The sequence below is a fragment of the Numenius arquata genome, chromosome W (genome assembly GCF_964106895.1).
Source record: "Numenius arquata chromosome W, bNumArq3.hap1.1, whole genome shotgun sequence".
Lineage (NCBI taxonomy): Eukaryota > Metazoa > Chordata > Aves > Charadriiformes > Scolopacidae > Numenius > Numenius arquata.
This window is the reverse complement of record NC_133615.1, coordinates 28,769,010-28,790,205: the sequence shown is the minus strand read 5'-3', so window position 1 is coordinate 28,790,205 and position 21,196 is coordinate 28,769,010. Positions and strand designations below refer to the sequence as shown.

General features: G+C 44.7%; 1 protein-coding gene across 48 annotated transcripts in view; it reads left to right on the top strand.

The window, feature by feature from the left end:
* Positions 1-21,196, top strand: part of LOC141476573 (CUGBP Elav-like family member 4) — an 800,950-nt gene that overhangs the window by 528,717 nt on the left and 251,037 nt on the right. For 12 of the 48 annotated variants that reach the window (XM_074165301.1, XM_074165318.1, XM_074165296.1 and 9 more), the window contains exon 5: positions 1,860-1,871. The exons of 26 other annotated variants lie outside the window; for them this stretch is intronic. In XM_074165301.1, the coding sequence (XP_074021402.1) occupies positions 1,860-1,871 (12 nt within the window). Of the gene's footprint in view, positions 1-1,859; positions 1,872-5,114; positions 5,127-21,196 lie in introns of all 48 variants that reach the window. 10 more of the 48 variants (XM_074165315.1, XM_074165293.1, XM_074165319.1 and 7 more) reach the window with 1 other exon arrangement.

Here is a 21,196-nt window from a genome sequence, read left to right as displayed (position 1 = left end):
AACAATAAGAAAAACTTCTACAGATATGTCAGGGACAAAGGCAAGACTAGGGAAGTTGTGGGCCCTCTCCGGAAGGAAACGGGAGACCTGGCCTCCCAGGATATGGATAAGGCTGAGCTACTGAACAACTTTTTTGCCTCAGTATTCACCGGCAAGGGCTCTAACCACACTGCCCAAGTCACGGAAGGCAAAAACAAGGGCTCTGCGAAGGAAGAACTGCCCACAGTAGGAGAAGATCAGGTTCGAGACCTCTTAAGGACCCTGAAGGTGCATAAGTCCATGGGACCTGATGAAATCCACCCACGGGTCCTGAGGGAGCTGGCGGACGAAGTTGCTAAGCCGCTTTCCATCATATTTGAGAAATCGTGGCAATCTGGTGAAGTTCTTGCTGACTGGAAAAAGGGGAACATAACCCCTATTTTTAAAAAAGGAAAAAAGGAAGACCCAGGGAACTATAGGCCAGTCAGCCTCACCTCTGTGCCTGGCAAGATCATGGAGCAGATCCTCCTGGAATCTCTGCTAAGGCACATGGAAAATAAGGAGGTGATTGGTGACAGCCAACATGGCTTCACCAAGGGCAAATCGTGCCTGACAAATTTGGTGGCCTTTTACAATATTGCCACAGGCTTGGTGGACAAGGGCAGAGCAACAGACGTCATCTCCCTGGACTTATGCAAAGCGTTTGACACTGTCCCACATGACATCCTTGTCTCAAAATTGGAAAGTCATGGGTTCGATGGATGGACCACTCAGTGGATAAGGAACTGGCTGAATGGCCTCACTCAAAGGGTTGCGGTCAATGGCTCAATGTCCAAGTGGAAACCAGGGATGAGTGGCATTCCTCAGGGGTCGGTACTGGGACCAGTGCTGTTCAACATCTTTGTCGGAGACATGGACAGTAGGATAGAGTGCACCCTCAGCAAGTTTGCTGACGACACCAAGCTGTGTGGCGCGGTCGACATGCTGGAGGGAAGGGATGCCATCCAGAGGGACCTGGACAGGCTTGAGAGGTGGACTCGTGCAAACCTCATGAAGGTCAACCAGGCCAAGTGCAGGGTCCTGCACCTGGGACGTGGCAATCCCAGGCACAAATACAGGTTGGGCAGAGAATGGCTGGAGAGCAGCCCTGAGGAAAAGGACTTGGGGGTGTTGGTGGATGAGAAGCTCAACATGAGCTGGCAGTGCGCACTGGCAGCCCAGAAAGCCAACCGCATCCTGGGCTGCATCAAGAGAAGTGTGGCTAGCAGGTCGCGGGAGGTGATTCTACCCCTCTACTCTGCTCTGGTGAGACCCCACCTGGAGTACTGTGTCCAGCTTTGGAGTCCTCAACACAGGAAGGACATGGACCTGTTGGAACGGGTCCAGCGGAGGGCCACGAAGATGATCAGGGGGTTGGAGCATCTCTCCTATGAAGACAGGCCGAGAGAGCTGGGGTTGTTCAGCCTGGAGAAGAGAAGGCTCCAGGGAGACCTCATAGCAGCCTTCCAATATCTGAAGGGAGCCTACAGGAGAGCCAGAGAGGGCCTCTTTGTCAGGAGATGTAGTGACAGGACACAGGGTAATGGTTTTAAATTGGAAGAGGGGAGATTTAGATTAGATATTGGGAGGAAATTCTTTACTGTGAGGGTAGTGAAGCACTGGAACAGGTTGCCCAGGGAAGTTGTGGATGCCCCATCCCTGGAAGTGTTCAAGGCTAGGCTGGATACGGCTTTGAGCAACCTGCTCTAGTGGAAGTGTCCCTGCCCATGGCAGGGGGGTTGGAACTCGATGATCTTAAGGTCCCTTCCAACTCTAACCATTCTATGATTCTATGATTGTATGATTTACTGCATGGAGGACAGGGTCAGACAAGCTGTCAGGGAGACCCTCCCGTTGAGTCACGAGGTTCAGAAAGGACCCCCTTGCTTTCTAAACTCCTTCTCAGAGACAAGTCTAGGTGCGGCTGCATGCAATCCTAGTCCCAGACTTGGTCATCGGCTTATGTCTAAAGGATTATATATGCACAATCAATCCTTTACATTACTTAGCTTAGATTTCAAAGTTTAGCATGCTATTAGTCACTTACCGAGAATCTGTTGTGGCAAGGAATCTCTCAGCCTCGAGGAGTAGAACCTTAAGTGAGCGTCCTCACTCAAGGGGAGATCCTGGCATGCATCCCGCTGCCATACAGGAGAGCTCAAAGGGCTCTTGGGCTGTCCACTATTTATAGAGTAAGATAATTGACCTAAGTCATATTCGCATGGGAACAAGATATCTAGGTCCCCACTCCAGACAGTGTTTTGGCTGTGTTGCCAGCCCTCCCCCAAAGTCCAGGTTCAACTCATCACAACTCCCACTGATGGCCATGGCCCGAGCAGGAGCCGGGGCAAGGTAGGGGGAAGAGGGGGAAAAACAGGGAGAGCACACCACCACATGCTCCTATCTATTAATAAGATATCACAATCAATTCATTTGTGTGAAAATGTGAAACTTCTATTTTGGTGATGAGGCATTTTTTTAAAGAAAGCTTTTTCTTGTGCTTTTTCTCGTGCTTTTTCTCAGTTTCTTTTATTAATCTACTTGCTTTTAATGAAAAGGGAACAAAACATAACAAAATGAAAAAAAAGTTCAATTTTTGGTCAGGAGAGTCACTCTTGCAAAATGGAAAATAATTTTTTTAAATTATTTTGTTGATGTGCATTTTGGCCAGTGAAGTAAACAGTTAAATATTCAGATACATCTCTCAATCCATGTGTAGGGCTGCCAGCACCTACTTACAGACCTGGGGAAGAGCTGCATGCTCAGGGCAGCCTTTAAGATTGGTGAAGGTCAGGGGTGTGCAGACCCTGGGAAGTCAGGCTCAAACAGATATATGGATGCTACATGGATACATATAAAATGGAAAGAAAAAGCACTCCCTGGGCAGTTTTAACTATCAGTTTCCTTCCACATCCACAGGTATAGTTTGCCATAGCAGGTGAGACCAGCGATCCATCTGGTCAGATACCATGCCTCCAGCAGTGGTCTGTGCTTGGTGTGTGTGAAGCCCTCCCTCTCGACAGCACCTGGCCTATGGCGTGGTAGGGGACAGAAAGGAAAAATTTCTCCCGAGGCCCTGCAGCACTGATCTTATGTCCTATTGACACACAAAAACAAATGCTTTGGCCAAATCTTTGGCTGATGCAGGTCACCTTTGCACCTGGAGAGTCAAGAGAGCCCCTTAAGTTATGTCTAGGCATAACCCATGAACACAGCCAGGGAGTCCCATAGGCAAAAGGCATCTGTGGGAACTGAAGTATGGCCTTCAGGAAGGGCCTACAGCAGAGGACAACCCAGGCCCAGGCATCTCCCTCCATCATGACCTGATCATAGCTCATAGCAAGAGCTCTTGAAATGGAGGATGAACCTATCCTTGATTTAGATTCTCTGAGGCTTCATCTCTCTGCTTTAGATTTTAGGATGATTGAAACAGCTGGGTACTGCCAGTCGTTTTCAGCAAATGAACCCCTACCTCTATGCACTTGCTTGAACTTGAAGAGCAAAAGACCAGAGACCCTTGTAGACATCAGGCAGAGCACCAGTAAGGGAAAGGAGATGGACCATGTGCTCAGTCCTGCCCAGCCCCACAAAGTCCAGTGCTAGGTCCAACTGTGGCACGCTTGGAGCAAACGTGTTTATCTTGGACATTCATTATGAAAGCCTCGTTGGGAACCCTTTGATCTCATGGGAGCCTTTGAGGGAGGGTGTGAAGGAGAGAGGAAGGAAACTGGAGATTCAGATCTGCTGGGTGAGGAAGAAGGGCGAACGCTTTAGGAGTTGGCTTTCTTGGTTATTTTATTGGAGCCCTAAATTGGTGTTTTCTTCTGAAAAAAAAAAAAAGGTATTAAAAAAAGGAAAGAAAAGCCAGTCATTCAGCAGTTCAACTCCAGATCTCCATAACACTTTCAAATGAAGGCATTTGCACAGAGCACATTTTATTCCCAGAAACACTCTTGAGCTTGAGCAGAAGGGATTTGCATCTGTAAAAAGGACGGAGAGAAGGAGACAGCAAGGCTTAGCCTTTGTATCCATTGACAGAGCTGGAGGAGGGGAAAGCCCGAGGAAGGGGGTGTTTGACCCTCACAACATTTTCCTCTGACAAGCCCACCTCCCTTCTGTTCCCCTAAGTCTAGCAGGGAAATCAGAGCTCCAATCTCCTATTTCAGGTGCTAATAAATAAATAAAGGTCCAGATTAGACAACAGCAGCCACAAAAAAACCCAAAACATGTAGCAGCATCAGGGGCAGGAAGGATCAGCATCTGCTTTGATTAAAAAATCTGCCTCCATCAATTTTTTTAAAAGGAACACATTTGTAGGGAGATGAAAAAAATGTTTCCCTCACCACCACCTTAGTTCAATGAATAGTGTATGTATGTCCACTGTTAGCTACAGACAAGCCTTTGATCATTTTATGGCTGTCTGTAAAACTAAAATAATTTTACTGTCTAATTTCCTTTTTTTTTTTTTCTTTAAATTGGGAGCATTCAGAGGGGAGTGGCAATAGACAGATTTACTTGGGAAACATCCGAATGAGGGTGGGGGAGAGACAAGGGAGAAGAGAAATGAGAATAAATACACAGTACTGCAGTTAGCAAAGTGGGACCAGACTGCCAGTGCCCTGGGGCTGAAGCAACCAAGTGTACCAGCCCCAACTAAGAAAACCAAAATACTGTACCTACTGCTCTCAGCTGCCTACACTCCTCTCCAAACATTTATAACAATTAGAAGCATGTTGGTGTGTTAAAATTGCGGGAAAGCATGCATTTGAGCCAAAATTTGGCTGGAGTGCTTCATCATGCTTCATCCTCATGGGAGGACCGGAGGATAAGGAAGGTGGTGTGGAAGTTGCTGGTCCCTGAGGAGGGGGGACAGGGAGCAGAGAGTTTTCCTTGTGTGAGCTGGCACCTGGCAGCGCAAAGCCAAGCATGCAGCGATGGAGATGGGAGGCAGAGAGCTGTTCTCCTGCTCAGAGCAAGAGCCTAGGTAGATGCAGTGCGGGTCCCACCTCTGCTGCCAACTTGTTCGGTATTTGTATGGAAATCACTTGTGTTCCCAGTTGTAAAATGAGCTTAACACCACTTTGCCTGCCTCCGAGGGCCTCCTGAGGGTAATCAGATTAAAGGTTTGGAATCATGTGGGTGTTGTGGCAGTGGGGACCAGAGGCCATCATGGTGCAGCCCGGGCTTGAGGGGGACACAGAGCTTATTGTAGCCAGGCAGAGTTGGGTCCTGGTGCCACCAAAGTGGCCGCATTTCATAGGAGCATGCAAAGTGCTTTGCATGTGGTGGCACAGAGGCAAAGTTGGCTTGTTGCCTGGCCAAGAAGGAGATTTTAATGCAGCCTTCATCCACCTCCCTCCTCCCACCCCAGCAACAGCATCTGGCTTAGCATGCTAGGGCTGTCTGCTGCTCTGTGCAAAATCCTTCCCCATCCTCCTGATAGCATCAGTGACCCATCCTAAGGCCATCCTTGATCCCTTACCTTAAGGGGAGGGCAGAAAGAAAATCAGTTTGTCCTACATTGCTGAGCAGTCTGGAGCTGGCCTGGGAAGGCATGGGGAGCAGTAGGGAGGTGGGAGAGGCCCAAGAGGGACATCTCCGGGACCTGATGAAATTCATCCATGGGTCCTGAGGGAGCTGGCAGATGAAGTCGCTAAACCACTTTCCATTATATTTGAAAAGTCATGGCAGTCTGGTGAAGTTCCTGCTGACTGGAAAAGGGGAAACATAACCCCTATTTTTAAAAAAGGAAAAAAGGAAGACCCAGGGAACTATAGGCCAGTCAGCCTCACCTCTGTGCCTGGCAAGATCATGGAGCAGATCCTCCTGGAATCTCTGCTAAGGCACATGGAAAATAAGGAGGTGATTGGTGACAGCCAACATGGCTTCACCAAGGGCAAATCGTGCCTGACAAATTTGGTGGCCTTTTACAATACTGCCACAGGCTTGGTGGACAAGGGCAGAGCAACAGACGTCATCTCCCTGGACTTATGCAAAGCGTTTGACACTGTCCCGCATGACATCCTTGTCTCAAAATTGGAAAGTCATGGGTTCGATGGATGGACCACTCAGTGGATAAGGAACTGGCTGAATGGCCTCACTCAAAGGGTTGCGGTCAATGGCTCAATGTCCAAGTGGAAACCAGGGATGAGTGGCATTCCTCAGGGATCGGTACTGGGACCAGTGCTGTTCAACATCTTTGTCGGAGACATGGACAGTGGGATAGAGTGCACCCTCAGCAAGTTTGCTGACGACACCAAGCTGTGTGGCGCGGTCGACATGCTGGAGGGAAGGGATGCCATCCAGAGGGACCTGGACAGGCTTGAGAGGTGGACTCGTGCAAACCTCATGAAGGTCAACCAGGCCAAGTGCAGGGTCCTGCACCTGGGACGTGGCAATCCCAGGCACAAATACAGGTTGGGCAGAGAATGGCTGGAGAGCAGCCCTGAGGAAAAGGACTTGGGGGTGTTGGTGGATGAGAAGCTCAACATGAGCCGGCAGTGCGCACTAGCAGCCCAGAAAGCCAACCGCATCCTGGGCTGCATCAAGAGAAGTGTGGCCAGCAGGTCACGGGAGGTGATTCTACCCCTCTACTCTGCTCTGGTGAGACCCCACCTGGAGTACTGTGTCCAGCTTTGGAGTCCTCAACACAGGAAGGACATGGACATGTTGGAGTGAGTCCAGAGGAGGGCCACGAAGATGATCAGAGGGCTGGAGCATCTCTCCTTTGAAGACAGGCTGAGAGAGCTGGGGTTGTTCAGCCTGGAGAAGAGAAGGCTCCGGGGAGACCTCATAGCAACCTTCCAGTACCTAAAGGGGGCCTACAGGAGAGATGGGGAGGGATTCTTTATCAGGGAGTGGAGCGATAGGATGAGGGGTAATGGTTTTAAACTGAAAGAGGGGAGATTTAGATTAGATACTAGGAAGAAATTCTTTACCGTGAGGGTGGTGAGGCACTGGAACAGGTTGCCCAGGGAAGTTGTGGATGCCCCATCCCTGGAGGTGTTCAAGGCCAGGCTGGATGGGGCTTTGAGCAACCTGGTCTAGTGGGAGGTGTCCCTGCCCATGGCAGGGGTGTTGGAACTCGATGATCTTTAAGGTCCCTTCCAACTCTAACCATTCTATGATTCTATGATCTCTGATGGGGACTGTGAGGCGGCACAAGCTGCTCCAAGACCCCCTGGAGTACATGTCTTGTGCCACTTTGGCTGTGGGTGTTTTTTGAATAGCCTCTGAGAGATATCACTGTTTTTCATGGACGTACGTCATCGTGACTGTCAGTCCACAACTTCTCAAGGGCTTGGGAGGTACATAGAGTAGGGCCTGGTGTGCCAACAAACAACTGCAGCTTCCTAACTCAAAATGTTAACCAACACCACCCTTAGCCTGTGCATCTCATCGCAGAGGTTTTCCTAGTGGTTCCTGCCCAGGAAAAGAGCAGGGAGGCTTTTCTTTCTCCAGGGACACCATAGCATGGGACACACAACACAGGGACAGAGCACTGGAGCTTGCTCCTAAGTGACCTCATCTCCATTGGCTCTGAATCTTCCATCTCCCATTCACAGGCAGCAAGCACAGCATGAGAGGGTGCATGCACGTGCATGTGTACCCACTATATTAATTCATATGTATGTGCATTTTTACGTTTCAGTTCTATAGGGCTCAGCAACATCAAAAGGAACCTGGATAATCAGACCAGAAGATATAAAATATCAAACAGAATATCTTTTAAACAGATCTGAGAAGCTTAATTTTCATCCAGTGTTACTGCAGGAGCTTTTCCTCCTTTTTTTTTTCTCCTCTCTCTGTTTATTTTCCCACTTCCATGTGTTTCTTTCATCTGTTTTGATGTCTTTTTCAGCTCCTCTTTCAAAAAAATTAATTTTAAAACTTTTTTTTTTTGTCCTTTCCTTTCCCCCGAAGTCATGAAGGCTTCTAAGAGTAAGAAACTAGTAACATGCAGCATCTCTCCACGTGCTTTCCTCCCCACAATGCACATGCACTCCACAGTCCCTGTTCTGCTCAGAAACCTATGACTCCAGGGCAGAGGGATGAAATTAAAACTGCACCAAGTGAAATGTTATTTCCTTCATGTCAAGGGTTTTGAACTCGGTCATTTTTGAGTCCTGTTCAGGGTTTGAATTGGACCCTCAGTTGTATGTCTAGCAAAAGGCCAACTTCACAGAGAGAAACCCAGCAGGCTTTATTTCAGACCTATGCTATCAATCAGTTCATGTTGACAAGGATATGAGTGTAGGGTCAGGTCATCTGGGTTTTTCCTTTGATTTCCTTAAGGACTGAACAAAGTTACTTAACTTCCCAGCCTAACTGCTGAAGAAGTTACTAACTTCTGCAAGCCTGCTATGTCTATTAGGCAACAAGGAAAAATTAAATTTCATCCATGGATGAAAGTCACCAGAGAGGAAATGCTCTTTCTTCACAGCTCTGTGGCACATTTTCTGCTCTGGCTGGGAGCACCCCAGAACTCCTCCCTTGTTCTCCCAGATGCTTTGAAGTCCAGGGTCCCTCTTAGCTCACATCCCCTTGATACCCTGCAGTAGCAAGCTCCCATGCATGCCATTTCCCCGTGCCACATTCAGATGTGCTGCTTCAACCTTGACACCCTGGAATTACGTCCTAGCATTCCTCTACATGTCCTCCAGCCACATGTGGGGGAGCTGTCACTCCTCACATGCTCCTGACAGCCTCCTCTCCCCTGGCTGCCTTTCCCATTCCTGCTTTTTCTCGCCTTGCTCTAGCAGCCATGCTTGCAAAAAGCCCTTCTCTGGTGAAGGGAGTGCTCACCAGCACTTCAGAGCAGGCTCCCCGCAGCCCACACCAAGCACAGGCAAGAGCTAAAGAATATAATTTGAGTAAAGCCAGGTTGAATTACGTGGCGGGGCATTGTAGGTGGTGGCTGTCTGCTGGGGACAGGGCAGATAATGCCAAAACCCTTTTACGCTGACTCTAAGCAGGCTGCAAACAGTGTCCTGGATGTCAAGGCTCGCAATTCCTGTGTTAAGGCTCTCCCTCCCTCAGAAGATAGTGCCAGAGCAGTAGGAGTGCTGGTCCTGTGCTTCTAATTAATATGATTTCAGTCTCCCGGAGTGCCCTTCCAGATTAAATGTGGAAAGTGTAAATACTGTACACAGACACAGACTCACCAGACTGCCTCATCTTTCAAGCTGAGTTAGTCTTTCTTGCAGTAAGCAGATGAGCTCAGAGGAACTGGAAAAAAAGACTGAGCTATTACAGCCCAAGTTTTGTGTGAAACCAAAACTGCCTTGCAGATTGGAACTCTATTTTCAGTTATTCCAGTTCCTTCCAAAATACTACTACTAATAATTGAAGTTCTGAGGCTTTTCAAGCAATTTTTATCCACCAGCCTCCTCTCATGTACAAAACCAGCTCATGCCTGTCAAGCCAGCTGGGATGAGCTCAATCCAAGACACAGGGTGCCAGAAATTTAATCCTGAATTTCCCAAATCTAATTGAAACTGCACAAGTCGTGATTAATGATTCACTACGTTATTGCTGATACGATGCCTTGGGCTATCACAGCATCTGAATAATTGATTTGCCAAGAGGGGTGATATGTCCTTTCCTAAAGCAGAGAAAGTTTGACCAAAGAGTTGCCATGTAAATCTGGCTAAATGTTTTTAAATAGTTTGAGTCTAGATCTCTGACATTCACTTGGTGTCTAAGGACAAGCTGGGAAGAGGCAGCTGGGGAAGTTTTATACCATCCACTACAGTACATGTCATATGTCTAGAAACATGGTCAAAGAAATAGTGTATAAAGCACTGCTTTATACATGGGGAAAAAAAATATGAGAAAAGACTAGAAGAAATGAAGTTACCGGAAGGAAAAGAACTTACCTTTACAAGCCTATGCATAATAGGAATATTAACTACCTTTTGACTTGATTCATTAGGTCCAGGTCCTCTTCCTCCCACCCTGGTCCCTGCTTTTACTCATGCTGGCTCAAATCTGCTGAGTCCAATGGATGGTGAACATCAGTAGAAGAGCTGAGCAAAACTTGGTTTGACACAGCCAGACTTTGTATTTTCTCAGCATGGAAAGTTGACAAAAATCTGGGTGACAGTCCTACTGTGCCTTAGGATTAGAGGCAAATTTTGGCTAGAAATGGTGTTTCAAAGTTCTCCAGAACTGACAGCCCCAGATCTGAGCCTTGAGAAATCCTAGAGGTAAACAGTCAGTATTTCAGCTTGAACAGTGAACAAATTTTCCATCTCCCATCAAAAGCGGAGCTCAGTTTTGACAGGTTTCCCCATTCGTAAAATAGAAATATTGAGAGCTGGTGCACTGATTTCCAACCATTCCTCCGGATGGAGAAGACCTCAAAGTACTTTAAACCACTGCTATAATCTCAGTTGATGTGGGATGATGACAAAATCATGGAGGTAGATTTCTGAAGTATCAGAGGGGCCTTGGTGAGGGTCCCATCAGGGCACGCTGTGGCCCTGCATTTAGAAAAGTAGGATTTTAACTGTTTATCTCCTGCCACATATGCAAGGTGATAGCTCTACTGGGAACCAGTATCACCTCCATGCAGTTTTACTGAAATTTTCAGAGCAAAACAGCAGCCTCTGGCGCTTTCAAGGAACAAAATGCAACAAAACAAAGCATTTTAGCTGCTAGCTGAAAAAGCACTCCTCTGCCTTTCTTCTTGGTTTATTTTAACATGGAAGTTTGTACCTATAAAGCAAGTCACTTACTGAGCTAGTAGCAAAGGGGTTAACATAATTGTGTCTGTTTTCTCTCCCTTTACTTTGCCTTTGGTAGTTAAATTGAAAGCAAGTGGTACTACCTTATTACTATCGTTGTGCTGAGATATTGCATTAAAGGAGTTTAGGGTTTTAAATTGAATGTCAAATACAATATCACAGTGGAAACTTGAAGTGTGCAACTGAGCTGCTCAGCTCCAGAGGCTTAGCACCGCCAGCCTATCTGCCCAATAGCACGCTGAGCAAGTGATCTCCATTTCAGCCCACTGAGCTATCTTCAGATGCTCACCAGGACTTGCAGACAGAAGGGGGCCCTGATAGATGTCAGGCAGCTACAGATGCAGGGAAAGAGAGTTCACTGTAACAAATTGATTGCTGAGGAATTGACTGGAGTTCTGTATTGCCTCAGCTGTAGAAGCCAATCATAACTAATCAACCCTTTGTCACTTCAGACTGGAACAGTGTCATGCATAGACCAGGGACATAGAGAATCTTTCATTTTCCTTGGTAGAAAAGTTCCTTGTTGGAAAAGAACCATGACTATCACTATATGATTTTTCTACCTCAGTGCTCAGAAGCTGAATTGTTTAAGTTTGGAGGCATTTTCTAGGGGCATAGGCACAATATTGTCAATGCCTACCCCCCAGTTTTTCTTTTTTTTTTTCCTTTCTTGGTCTGATTTATCCTTTTTCTGCAGGGAACATTAATGACGTATGTTAGATGATGGAAAAAGTGCATAGTACCACATACAGGCTTAATATATCACACATGTTTTTATTCTCTTGTAAACATGCACTAAAGGGAATGAAATTAAATCGCTGAGAAAAGCAGGTTAGGCCTATTCAAAGTTTGGAGGAACCTATATGTAGCTTAGAGAACAAATTCCCATTGAAACAAATTTTCATTCAGTGCAATGAGTTGTCACAGTAAAGAGTTCCTGGGGTAAATCCTTTATTCTGGTACCTTTTCTTAAGTGGTTGGAGGATTGCCAGCGTTGTTCATCTTCTGCAGCCTCACTGACATCAGTGCAGTTGTGTCCTCCTTATACCAAAACTAGAGTTGTTTAGAAAACTCACCTGACACAGCAAAACTGTCCTTCAAGTGCTGTGATAATCCTAGGCTTAGCCTATGCTTTTAGTCTGCTGAAATCATTTGAAAGTGCCCTAAAAATGTTGTTCATAGTCTCTGGATATGATCAATGTGAGGATCAAGAAAACTCTCTTCTCACCTGCTTCCCTCCCTTCTTTCCTCATAAATCCTCCCTCAATATAGCCCATGTAGGACTAAAAGGTGCCTCTCCTCCTCCATTCCCTAAAGGACTGTATCCTGGGGTGTCAGGGCCAGTCTCAAACTGCCATCTTAGACTGCTCAGAGGGACTGGACCACCATTAAGCATAGGGAGGAGCTCATCAGCTACCTTGTCCTAGCTGAGACAATTACCCAGGACATACCCCACAAAGCACATCCATCCACCATATAATTCTGGTGTAGGAAAACTGCATAACTGCCTGCTGTGCCCAGCCACTAATTTGGAGATAGGACAGGGTAGACTTCATCTCTCCACATTCACTGTTCAGCAAAGAAGTTGTATGTGTCCCTAAAACCATCTCTGCTCAACAGAGAAGTTTAACACATGCTGGACATAAAGCATATGCAACTCCACGCTCAACTTTAAGATATGCTTCAAGTCACCCATGTGTTTCAACGCTTTGCTGAACAGGAACAGACCAAGTCAGACTTCCCCTGGGAAGAAACACTGTTAATTGCTAAAGAGTACTTTTGCATTTGACATCATCTTTTAATTGTAAAAAGATCTATAACAAGCAATTATCAAAATAAAGTCCACTCATAACATGAATTGTGGTATACACACTGTCAATCAATTGCAAATGAAAAGAAAATTTTATTAATGCAAACTTCTGTAAGAAATATACCATACCCAAAGCAGGTGGAAATATATAGATATAGCTATAGTGCAAGTCCACTGAGAGTGAGAACACTTCATGTAGGAAAGTCTTGGATCAATTCCACAAGTGTGATATCATTTTTTCCTTTTAATACTCTGTGTCCTTGGAGTATAATGAAAAAAGATGGTAACTTTAGTTGATGCTGTGTCTTTGTGTTTGTTTAATGTGTTGCACATTATATTGTAGAAGATTAAAAACAAAAGAAACCTAAAAAGCTGCAGGGTTAGGTTAGAATTTTATAGCCCTGTTGGGAAATAACATGGCAGGAGCAGCAGGCTTATCCTACAGATCCATTATATTTTGTGACAAACTCTGGTGCATGCAGAACATCCATCAATCATACAGATAATTTTACATCTCATCAATTATGCAAATTAAACCACAAAAACTATGTTCAAATAACACTAAGGGCCTGACATAAACCCAGGAAAGTGAGGCAACTTGGAGTGAAGGTTGAAATCCTACCCTCCCTTCTCCCTACCATGCACTGGCTTTTCAGGAGACACACTGCGCATGACTGCTATGGCAAAGCAGTCTTTTTGTTCTGGCCAGCAGCTCAAGTATCAGCAGACCATGGTATGGCTGCTAACAGGAGCTTGAGGAACAGAGCTTGGGATTTCTTTGACTGATATTCAATATCCACTCTTTCCAGTCTGAAGCCAGGACCTACCTCACATGTTTGTGAGAGTGCACCATGGCATTTAGCACCATGGCCCTAATTACTCTGATGCAGATGGACAGACTGAGCTATGACCCACTTGCTGGAGGGGGGGGTGGGGTGGAGAAGCCTCAGCTCCTAGTGCCTGAGTTTATCACCTAGATAAGCCCCACTAGAATAAAACTGCTCCTAGTATGGTGGCCCCCCACCTCTCGTATGACTTACTTCTACTTTTCTTTTCTTCTACCATGACATGAAAGTGAATGGAGTCACATCTGGGGAGAGGAAATTAATCCATTTTGAAACAGTGATTCAGGTCTTTCACAGATGGCAGTCATTGCCCATGTGAAAATATTGCCATCCTTCTAGCAAATCTTCTGCAAAGGCAGAACAGCATAGTGGGTGTTAAATATCTCAGAGCTCAAAGTAACAAGAATGACAGTAGATAAGACGTTTGTTAGTTTTTCAGGGCTTTGGAGCAATCTTGCAATCAAAGCTGCTGTCTTCTCACTGATGCCGTGTTGTCACCATGAGGCGTAGAGGAACTACAAACACCAATGTGGATAGTGTAAAGTAACTGCTAAGTCATGGAATAAGGAAGACTCCCCAATATACTGGTTATCGAATAATAATAATAACAACAACAACAATAACCACATAGTAAGGCTTCATCTTCCTCAATTTTTTTTACCTCAAGATCAGGGCGGTGATTCATTTGTTCATTTCATTTGAACATGTGTGTCCACAGTGTCTGCATCTGTATGTGAGCAAATCTCTCTTGACTGCCTCTATAGTCAACAGTGAATTAGGCTATATGGTCAATGGAATTTGATCAAGATTCATTTCAGCCCAAAGTAGATTCCACCATTTGGTCACAAGAATTATATTCTAAATGTTACTGACTGTATTGATGAGATCTCAGTTTCCTATCAGGGCATCTGGACACCTGGCTCAAACGTGGACAGCTGGCTCAAACGTGGACACCTACACTGTAAAATCTACTGCTGGGTGGGATCCATTTCATGATTGTCCCACATCTGAAGCATCTGGTTTTAAGCACTCTCAGAGTTATTTCAAACTACAGAGAGAGCAAGTTAGTGATTATTGGATTCCTCTGGTTGCGCAGAACTCTGCTTTTGGAAATTTGAAATTTCTTCCAGTTTCCAGAGAACTTACCAGTTTTCATCAATAGCAGAATGATACTTTCTCAGCCAGCATATAGAGCAGTTTCACTGCAAGAGTAGTCCAAAGAAAATGTACAGAGAATTAAATGTTACCCAGTCAAAAAGAAAAGATTTGCAGGCAGAAGGAAAAAACAGCGTACTTTTCTTGCCAAAGGACAAGGTGTTTTTAAATTCCAAATGCAAGCATCATAAGACAAAAATACCATTTAAAAAAAATCTGTCTATCTATCTATCTATCTATCTATACAACAGAAAGTTTGGGAAAAAATATAGATGTTCAGAAAGATTGCTTTTATCAGTACACCCACACCACGAAACTGATTTTCCCCTCCAAATTATTACTAGTGAAGCTTTTTTGTTGTTTTTTTCCTTCTGCCCCTCTGCGTCTCCAGTTCTGATCACAAATGCATTGCTTGTGCTCCCTGTTGGTCAAACTCCACATTTGGTATGCGACCACCAGCTCTTAAATGTAAGTGAAGAACTATACTCCACTGATTTGTGTCAGTGAAGCTGTATTTGGGAGATAACTGTTCACTGGGTTTATTTATTACAGTCATTCTCACAGGATCTGCATCACAGTATGGTCACAGCATGTCTCTGGAAATAAAGCAAAATGAATTGTATAAATAAATAGAGTACATTAACTCAACATGAGCTTTGCAAGCAGCAATATAGTCAATAGAACATACTAGTGAAAGTGACAGGACATTATATATTCAATGACACACACTAACAAAGGTAACAAGAACATTTATTTCATAAAGCATGCAAATATCATATAGAGACAGAGGAAGTTTGAATCACATCCAACTAAAATGGCTTGTTTCTGGCTGGTGAACTGCACATGACAGATGTCCTCATATACAGCAGCACTTTGCAATGATCTTTGTATGCAGCCCAACTCATCTCTCATTAGCAAGACATTTTATTACCAGTCTGTGAGACCACCCTCTCAGCATTGCTGATTTCTGTCTGCCTAGCAGAAATAGTCTTAACAAAGAGCTTTGTGGGAAAGTAACGGAAGATTGGCAAGGAGGACTGTAAACACACTCAAATGACTCACACCTGGGGTGCTGGGAAACACATATCACACAAATTGTTGTTCAGTCTTGTGTGCTTGCGAGTAGAACATCTGCACTTAAATAACGTAAGTCTGTGATGGACTCAGGGACATCTTATCTAGCCGCTTGAGATTCCTGCCCTGTTGTTGAAGAAGATAAAGCACAGTGGGAAAACTATGCCTGTTCGAACCCTCTGCGCTCCCTCACTCTCTCACTCTCTCGCTAACAAGGACTCTGGCTAACAAGGACTGGCTAACAGGGACTCTGGCTAACAGGGACTCTCTGGCTAACAAGGACTCTCGCTAAACAGGACTCACTCGATCCGCAGTGCCTGCATCCCCTGCTTGCGTGCCTCTGCCCAGGTGTTGCTTTGGAGACACTCCGATTTGTGAGGTATCGAGATTAAACTTGTTCTTTGCCTTTCATCTGTGGTTTCGTGGTTGTTCCTGCGTCCTGCCTGCATCAGCTCACACAAGCTTCCTGTAGGTGACTGTCTAGCCAGAGAGGGAACTTGGCACTCAATAGAACCCACCAACTCAGAAGGCACCTGAGGCACTTGTGGTCATGTTTCCTGAATATTACTCACTGCTCACTTTTCTGAGAAGGTAACTGCACCTTGTAAGAGAATAATTTTTCTTAGCTATTCTTCACCTTTTGTCCTCCCTTCCCCTACTCTTCACCTCAGGGAAACCCCCTAGAACACTGATATCTATTTCTCCTTGTGGAGAATAACCACTGACAGTGAGATCTTCTGGGATGGCTGGAAAGCATGGGAATATGGAGAGGAAGATATTATAAAAGTTCTGCTCCTCTCTCTGGGAAACAATCCCTCTCGTACTCTATCCAGTTATGTAAGGAGTTACCCCAGGAACAAGGGGAACTTCTCAAGAGGTTGCCTGCCAGGTATAAGTGAACATTACCTCTGCAATGACTTGTGACTATGTTTAAAAATACAGGCCGTTCCATACTGGAGCTTGCCTTTAATCTGGGTATTTTGACCTTCAGTCCATTGCTGTTTGTCATACAGTGTCATACTTCACACTGTGTTGGTATCTGAGTAAATTCAGTCTTGCCATTTGACTTGGCTTTTCTGCTCAACTTGTTTTGGACAACCACCTTCAAGACAACTTGCCACACTATCTCCTGAATTGGATAAATATCTTTTGTTTTTCATCTCTAGCTCCACAGTGTACAATGCAAAGTCCATTGAAATTATTGGGCATCCTCCCACAGACCCATACTAGACATAGGTGAAGCCTCACTCGTATAAAATCTTAACCTGCCTTCTCAACCCACAGCCTGGACTCCAACATTAGCACAAGCCAGCTGGAAGTGTCCTTGTCAGGACACTGCAGCATGCAGAACAGATCTACTTGTGAAATGAGTTTGATGTGGCTCAGGCAAGGGAAGACTTAGGCGAGGTCCACAACTTAGCATTATACACTGATTCTTGTTCCTGTCGCAGGAAAGAGATTAACATCTAAATGGTTATGGAGAAAGATGACATTTCTTCACATTCATATTCTTACATACCAATAATAGAGCTGTCAATTTATTTACCTATCTCTATCTTCTGTCCTTGTTCCCTACCTCTAGTCTATGTTCAAGCCTGACACCGTGGCATACTGAGGTGGTTCTCTGCCTCTACAGGACTTATTCAGAGAACTTAGTCCTGGGAGAGCTGCCCCTGACCACAGTAGCACCTCCACATGCACCAGTAAATTAAAAAAGAGCCGATTTGTGCATTGATTTTGCCAGAATGCTGGAGGAATGGTGTAGTTTAGCTAGTAGACCATAAAAGGTACTTTACAATTCTTTCATTCTCTTTCTTCATATTCAACTTGATTCTCTCAGCCACAGGTTTTAATTAGACAAAAAACTTTGTTTTGACGGTTTTCAGACCATGAAAATCTTGTAGAAGTAGAACAGAAGTGATTATGGACTCAGTGAAGGAATGGATGGTTGTACAAAAGATTACTTTTTCTATGAGTGTATGTATGTGTGTATGTGTACTAGTGTAGTCAACATAACTCAGATGGAAATAAAAGCATCAGAAATATCCTGCTGCAGCTCCAACCTACCAGGAAAAAGCTTAATTTTATGTCATTGAGAAAACACACAAATTATATATATAGCATCATTTAATAGCACTAATCCCCCTTCCTTTCCTTTTCTCATACCTATTATTCCTTTTAAGAAGTGCTGCATACCCTCCTTGCTGCCCTGAGGATCTTGAATTCTACCATTTCATGATCACTGCAGCCAAGGCTACCCTTGAGCTTGACATTCCCCACCAGCCCCTCCTTGTTGGTAAGGACGAGGTCCAGCACAGCTCCTTTCCTCATTGGCTCCTCTGCCATTTGAAGAAGAAAGTTGTCATCAACACATTCCAAGAACTTCCTGGATTTCTTGTGCCCTGCTGTGTTGTCCTTCCAACAGATATTGGGGTGGTTGAAGTCCCCCATGAGGACCAGGGTCTGTGAATGCGATGCTGCTCCTATCTGTCTATAGAGGGCCTCATCTGGCCTGTCGCCCTGGTCAGGTGGCCTGTAGCATACCCCTACTGTAACATCACCTGCACCTGTGCTCCCTTTAATCTTGACCCATAAGCTCTCTGTTGGGTCTTCATCCATCCCCAGGTGGAGCTCCATGCACTCCAGTTGGTCATTGACATAGAGGGCAACACCCCCTCCTCATCTCCCCTGCCTGTCCTTCCTGAAGAGTCTGTATCCCTCCGTTCCAACACTCCAGTCATAGGAGCCATCCCACCACGTCTCTGTGATGCCAATGAGATCATAGCCCTGGAGGTGTGCGTATGTCTCTAACTCCTCTTGCTTGTTCCCCATGCTATGTGCATTTGTGGAAAGGCACTTCAGCTGGGCGCCCAATGGGGCTGACTTACTGGCTGGAGTGGCTCCATTTCCTTCATGCTGCTCTTCAGGTGGCCTTCCTTTGAGGTGTTTTATCTGTGACTCCCTGATTCCTATTGCTTCAGGAGCCCCTGGTTCGTCCCCATAAAACTTTAACTGTGCTGCAGCATACCCAGCACATCTCAGAGCAACAGGTTGAGGGCCTTCGCTAGCGAACCATCCCTCAGACCTTGGAGTTTCATCCCTTGGCTCCCCCAACAAGCCTAGTTTAAAGCTTGGTCAATCAGCCCCTGTAACTCATGAGCGAACACCCTCTTCCCCCTTTGAGAAAGATGAACCCCATCCGACGCCAGCAAGCCTGGTACCATGTAGGCCATCCCATTGTTGACTATCATACCCTGTCTGAGGAAAATCTGGTGTCATCATAAGCCCATCACTTACTGTGTAGATAATTAGGAAAGTGAGGGAAAAACACATAGTTATTGGAGTTGAAGCCATAATAATAATAAGTCAATTCCCTTGCAATTTTTTTAAGATCAAAAAGTACTTTACAAACATTCAACTATTAAAGTCTGCACAGGCTTTGATAACGTGTTCCTAGGACTTGCATTCTGTATTGCTTATTACTAACACTATTAATAATATTGGTTTGCATTAAAGCAGCAAATAGAGATCTTAATCAGGGCCCAGAGGCCTCTTTCACTAGATCCCACAAACCTGTATAATTAAAACAATGACTAGTTTCAGACCTACATCTTTACAGGGTTTGGGTAGGATTTATCTCACCTAACTTTCACTGTCTGAAAGCAGTGGTCACAAAGTTGTAAAATGAGCACGATTGGCATAGTCAGCAGCAGACAAGCTGTGTTTCAGTCAGCCACAACTTACTGGACTTCTGCAAGGACATGCGCATGTAGTTTGGGATATGCAGGGTGTGAGATTATGTGCTCTTAGGGGTCTACTCATTTTAATTGTCATAAATCCTTGAAATGCAGCAGTCTGATTTGTGTGTGTGTACCTGAAATGGTTTGCGTGTCCATCTGCACACAGAGAGAAATATATATACCAATAGATGGATATTTTTATAAGACTCATTCCTATATTGCCATTCCTTAATGGATGCTATTTGCTTCTTTTGAAACCATCCCTGACTAGTGTATCAATCCATATTATGTAAACATCATTGAGAGAGGCATAACAAGAAGCAATGGCTTGAAAGGAAAAAAAGGAAACATTTAGCTTAGACATTAGTTAAAAAAAATCTTAATGATAAGGCCAATTTGGCACCAGAATGAGGCACTAGAGGTGTTTTCAGAGGAGGTTAAAAAAAGGACTTGTATCAGGGGTAAAGAAGAAAATTATGCTCATAACAAGTGTTTGAGGGAGGTAGGTAGATAGATACACACATGTGTGTGTGTATGCATATATATGTAACATGCATAAACATCAATCTGTAGTTTGTATATGTGTTTAAATACAAATGTGCATATATGATGTGTGTACAAAGGCAAAAATGCATCTATATGTAGGCATCACAGACATTAATTGGTCCACTAAATATTTATAAAATGCAACCTATGAAATCAAGTAAAGTAGAAGGTTTTATTTGTCTGCCAATCTGATTGTTCCAGAGCTTTTTTATACTCGATGAAAAGCAAAGGGTGTGGAGTTTGAATGAAGTATGGTGAAGCAGCATCTGTACCTCTCAGTTCCCAGACAATGACTTCTTCAGTGGTTAATGTTGTCTGTAAGGCCACTCATAGTCCATATTTACCAAGCAACTATGTTATAAATCCCTCAGCTTGACCTTCAGCAGTTGTCCACATCAACGCTGTAAGCCCTGCTTGGTTGCCATCTCTGAGATAGCCCTCTGTTACCTGACTCCTAGTCCAGATCCTCTTTTTGTTTGCCCTCTTCAAGAACTGGGTAATCTTCAAGAAATGGGTTCTCTCTCTTCTCTACCCTCTTTCCTCTTTCTGAGATAGAGATAAGTATAGACAGAGAAACATTTTATCTGCAATTCAGAAACACTTATTGGATGACTAGCTCAGGAAGTGTGATGAAGCACACCACACTACTTTACAGTAGAAAGCAACTTCCATATAGATTTTATGTATCTGTCAACACCATCACCCTTTGGGTCCAAATTTCACTGCGGTCTTTAGGAAAGAATTTTGTTAATCTTGGCATGTTTAGTGATACCAAGATGGGGAAGAAAGGTGTTGCAAGGTATGAAGGAGATGCTTTTATGCACCTACTTCAGCACAACTTCCATCTGAAACAGTTATACTCTGTGTCCGGCAATATCATGGAGCAGATACTCCTGGAAACTCTGCTAAGGCACATGGAAAATAAGGATGTGATCGGTGACAGCCAACATGGCTTCACTAAAGGCAAATCATATCTGACAAATTTGGTGGCCTTCTACAATGTGGTTACAGCACACTAGATGATCTTTAAGGTCCCTTCCAACCCAAACCATTCTATGATTCTATAAGTCTATGAAATAGAATCTACTCCAAAATTATATGCTTCTAGCTCAGTTTCAAGGTTACAGGATACTGAAAAATCTCCCCTGGCCTAGCCAAGCATGTATACACATGCTTCACTTCAAGGCTGGAGTAAAACCTGCTGACTTCCAAGGAAAAGTAAGCAAAGCTGGTTGCAAAAATTTTATTGCTGAAGAAAAA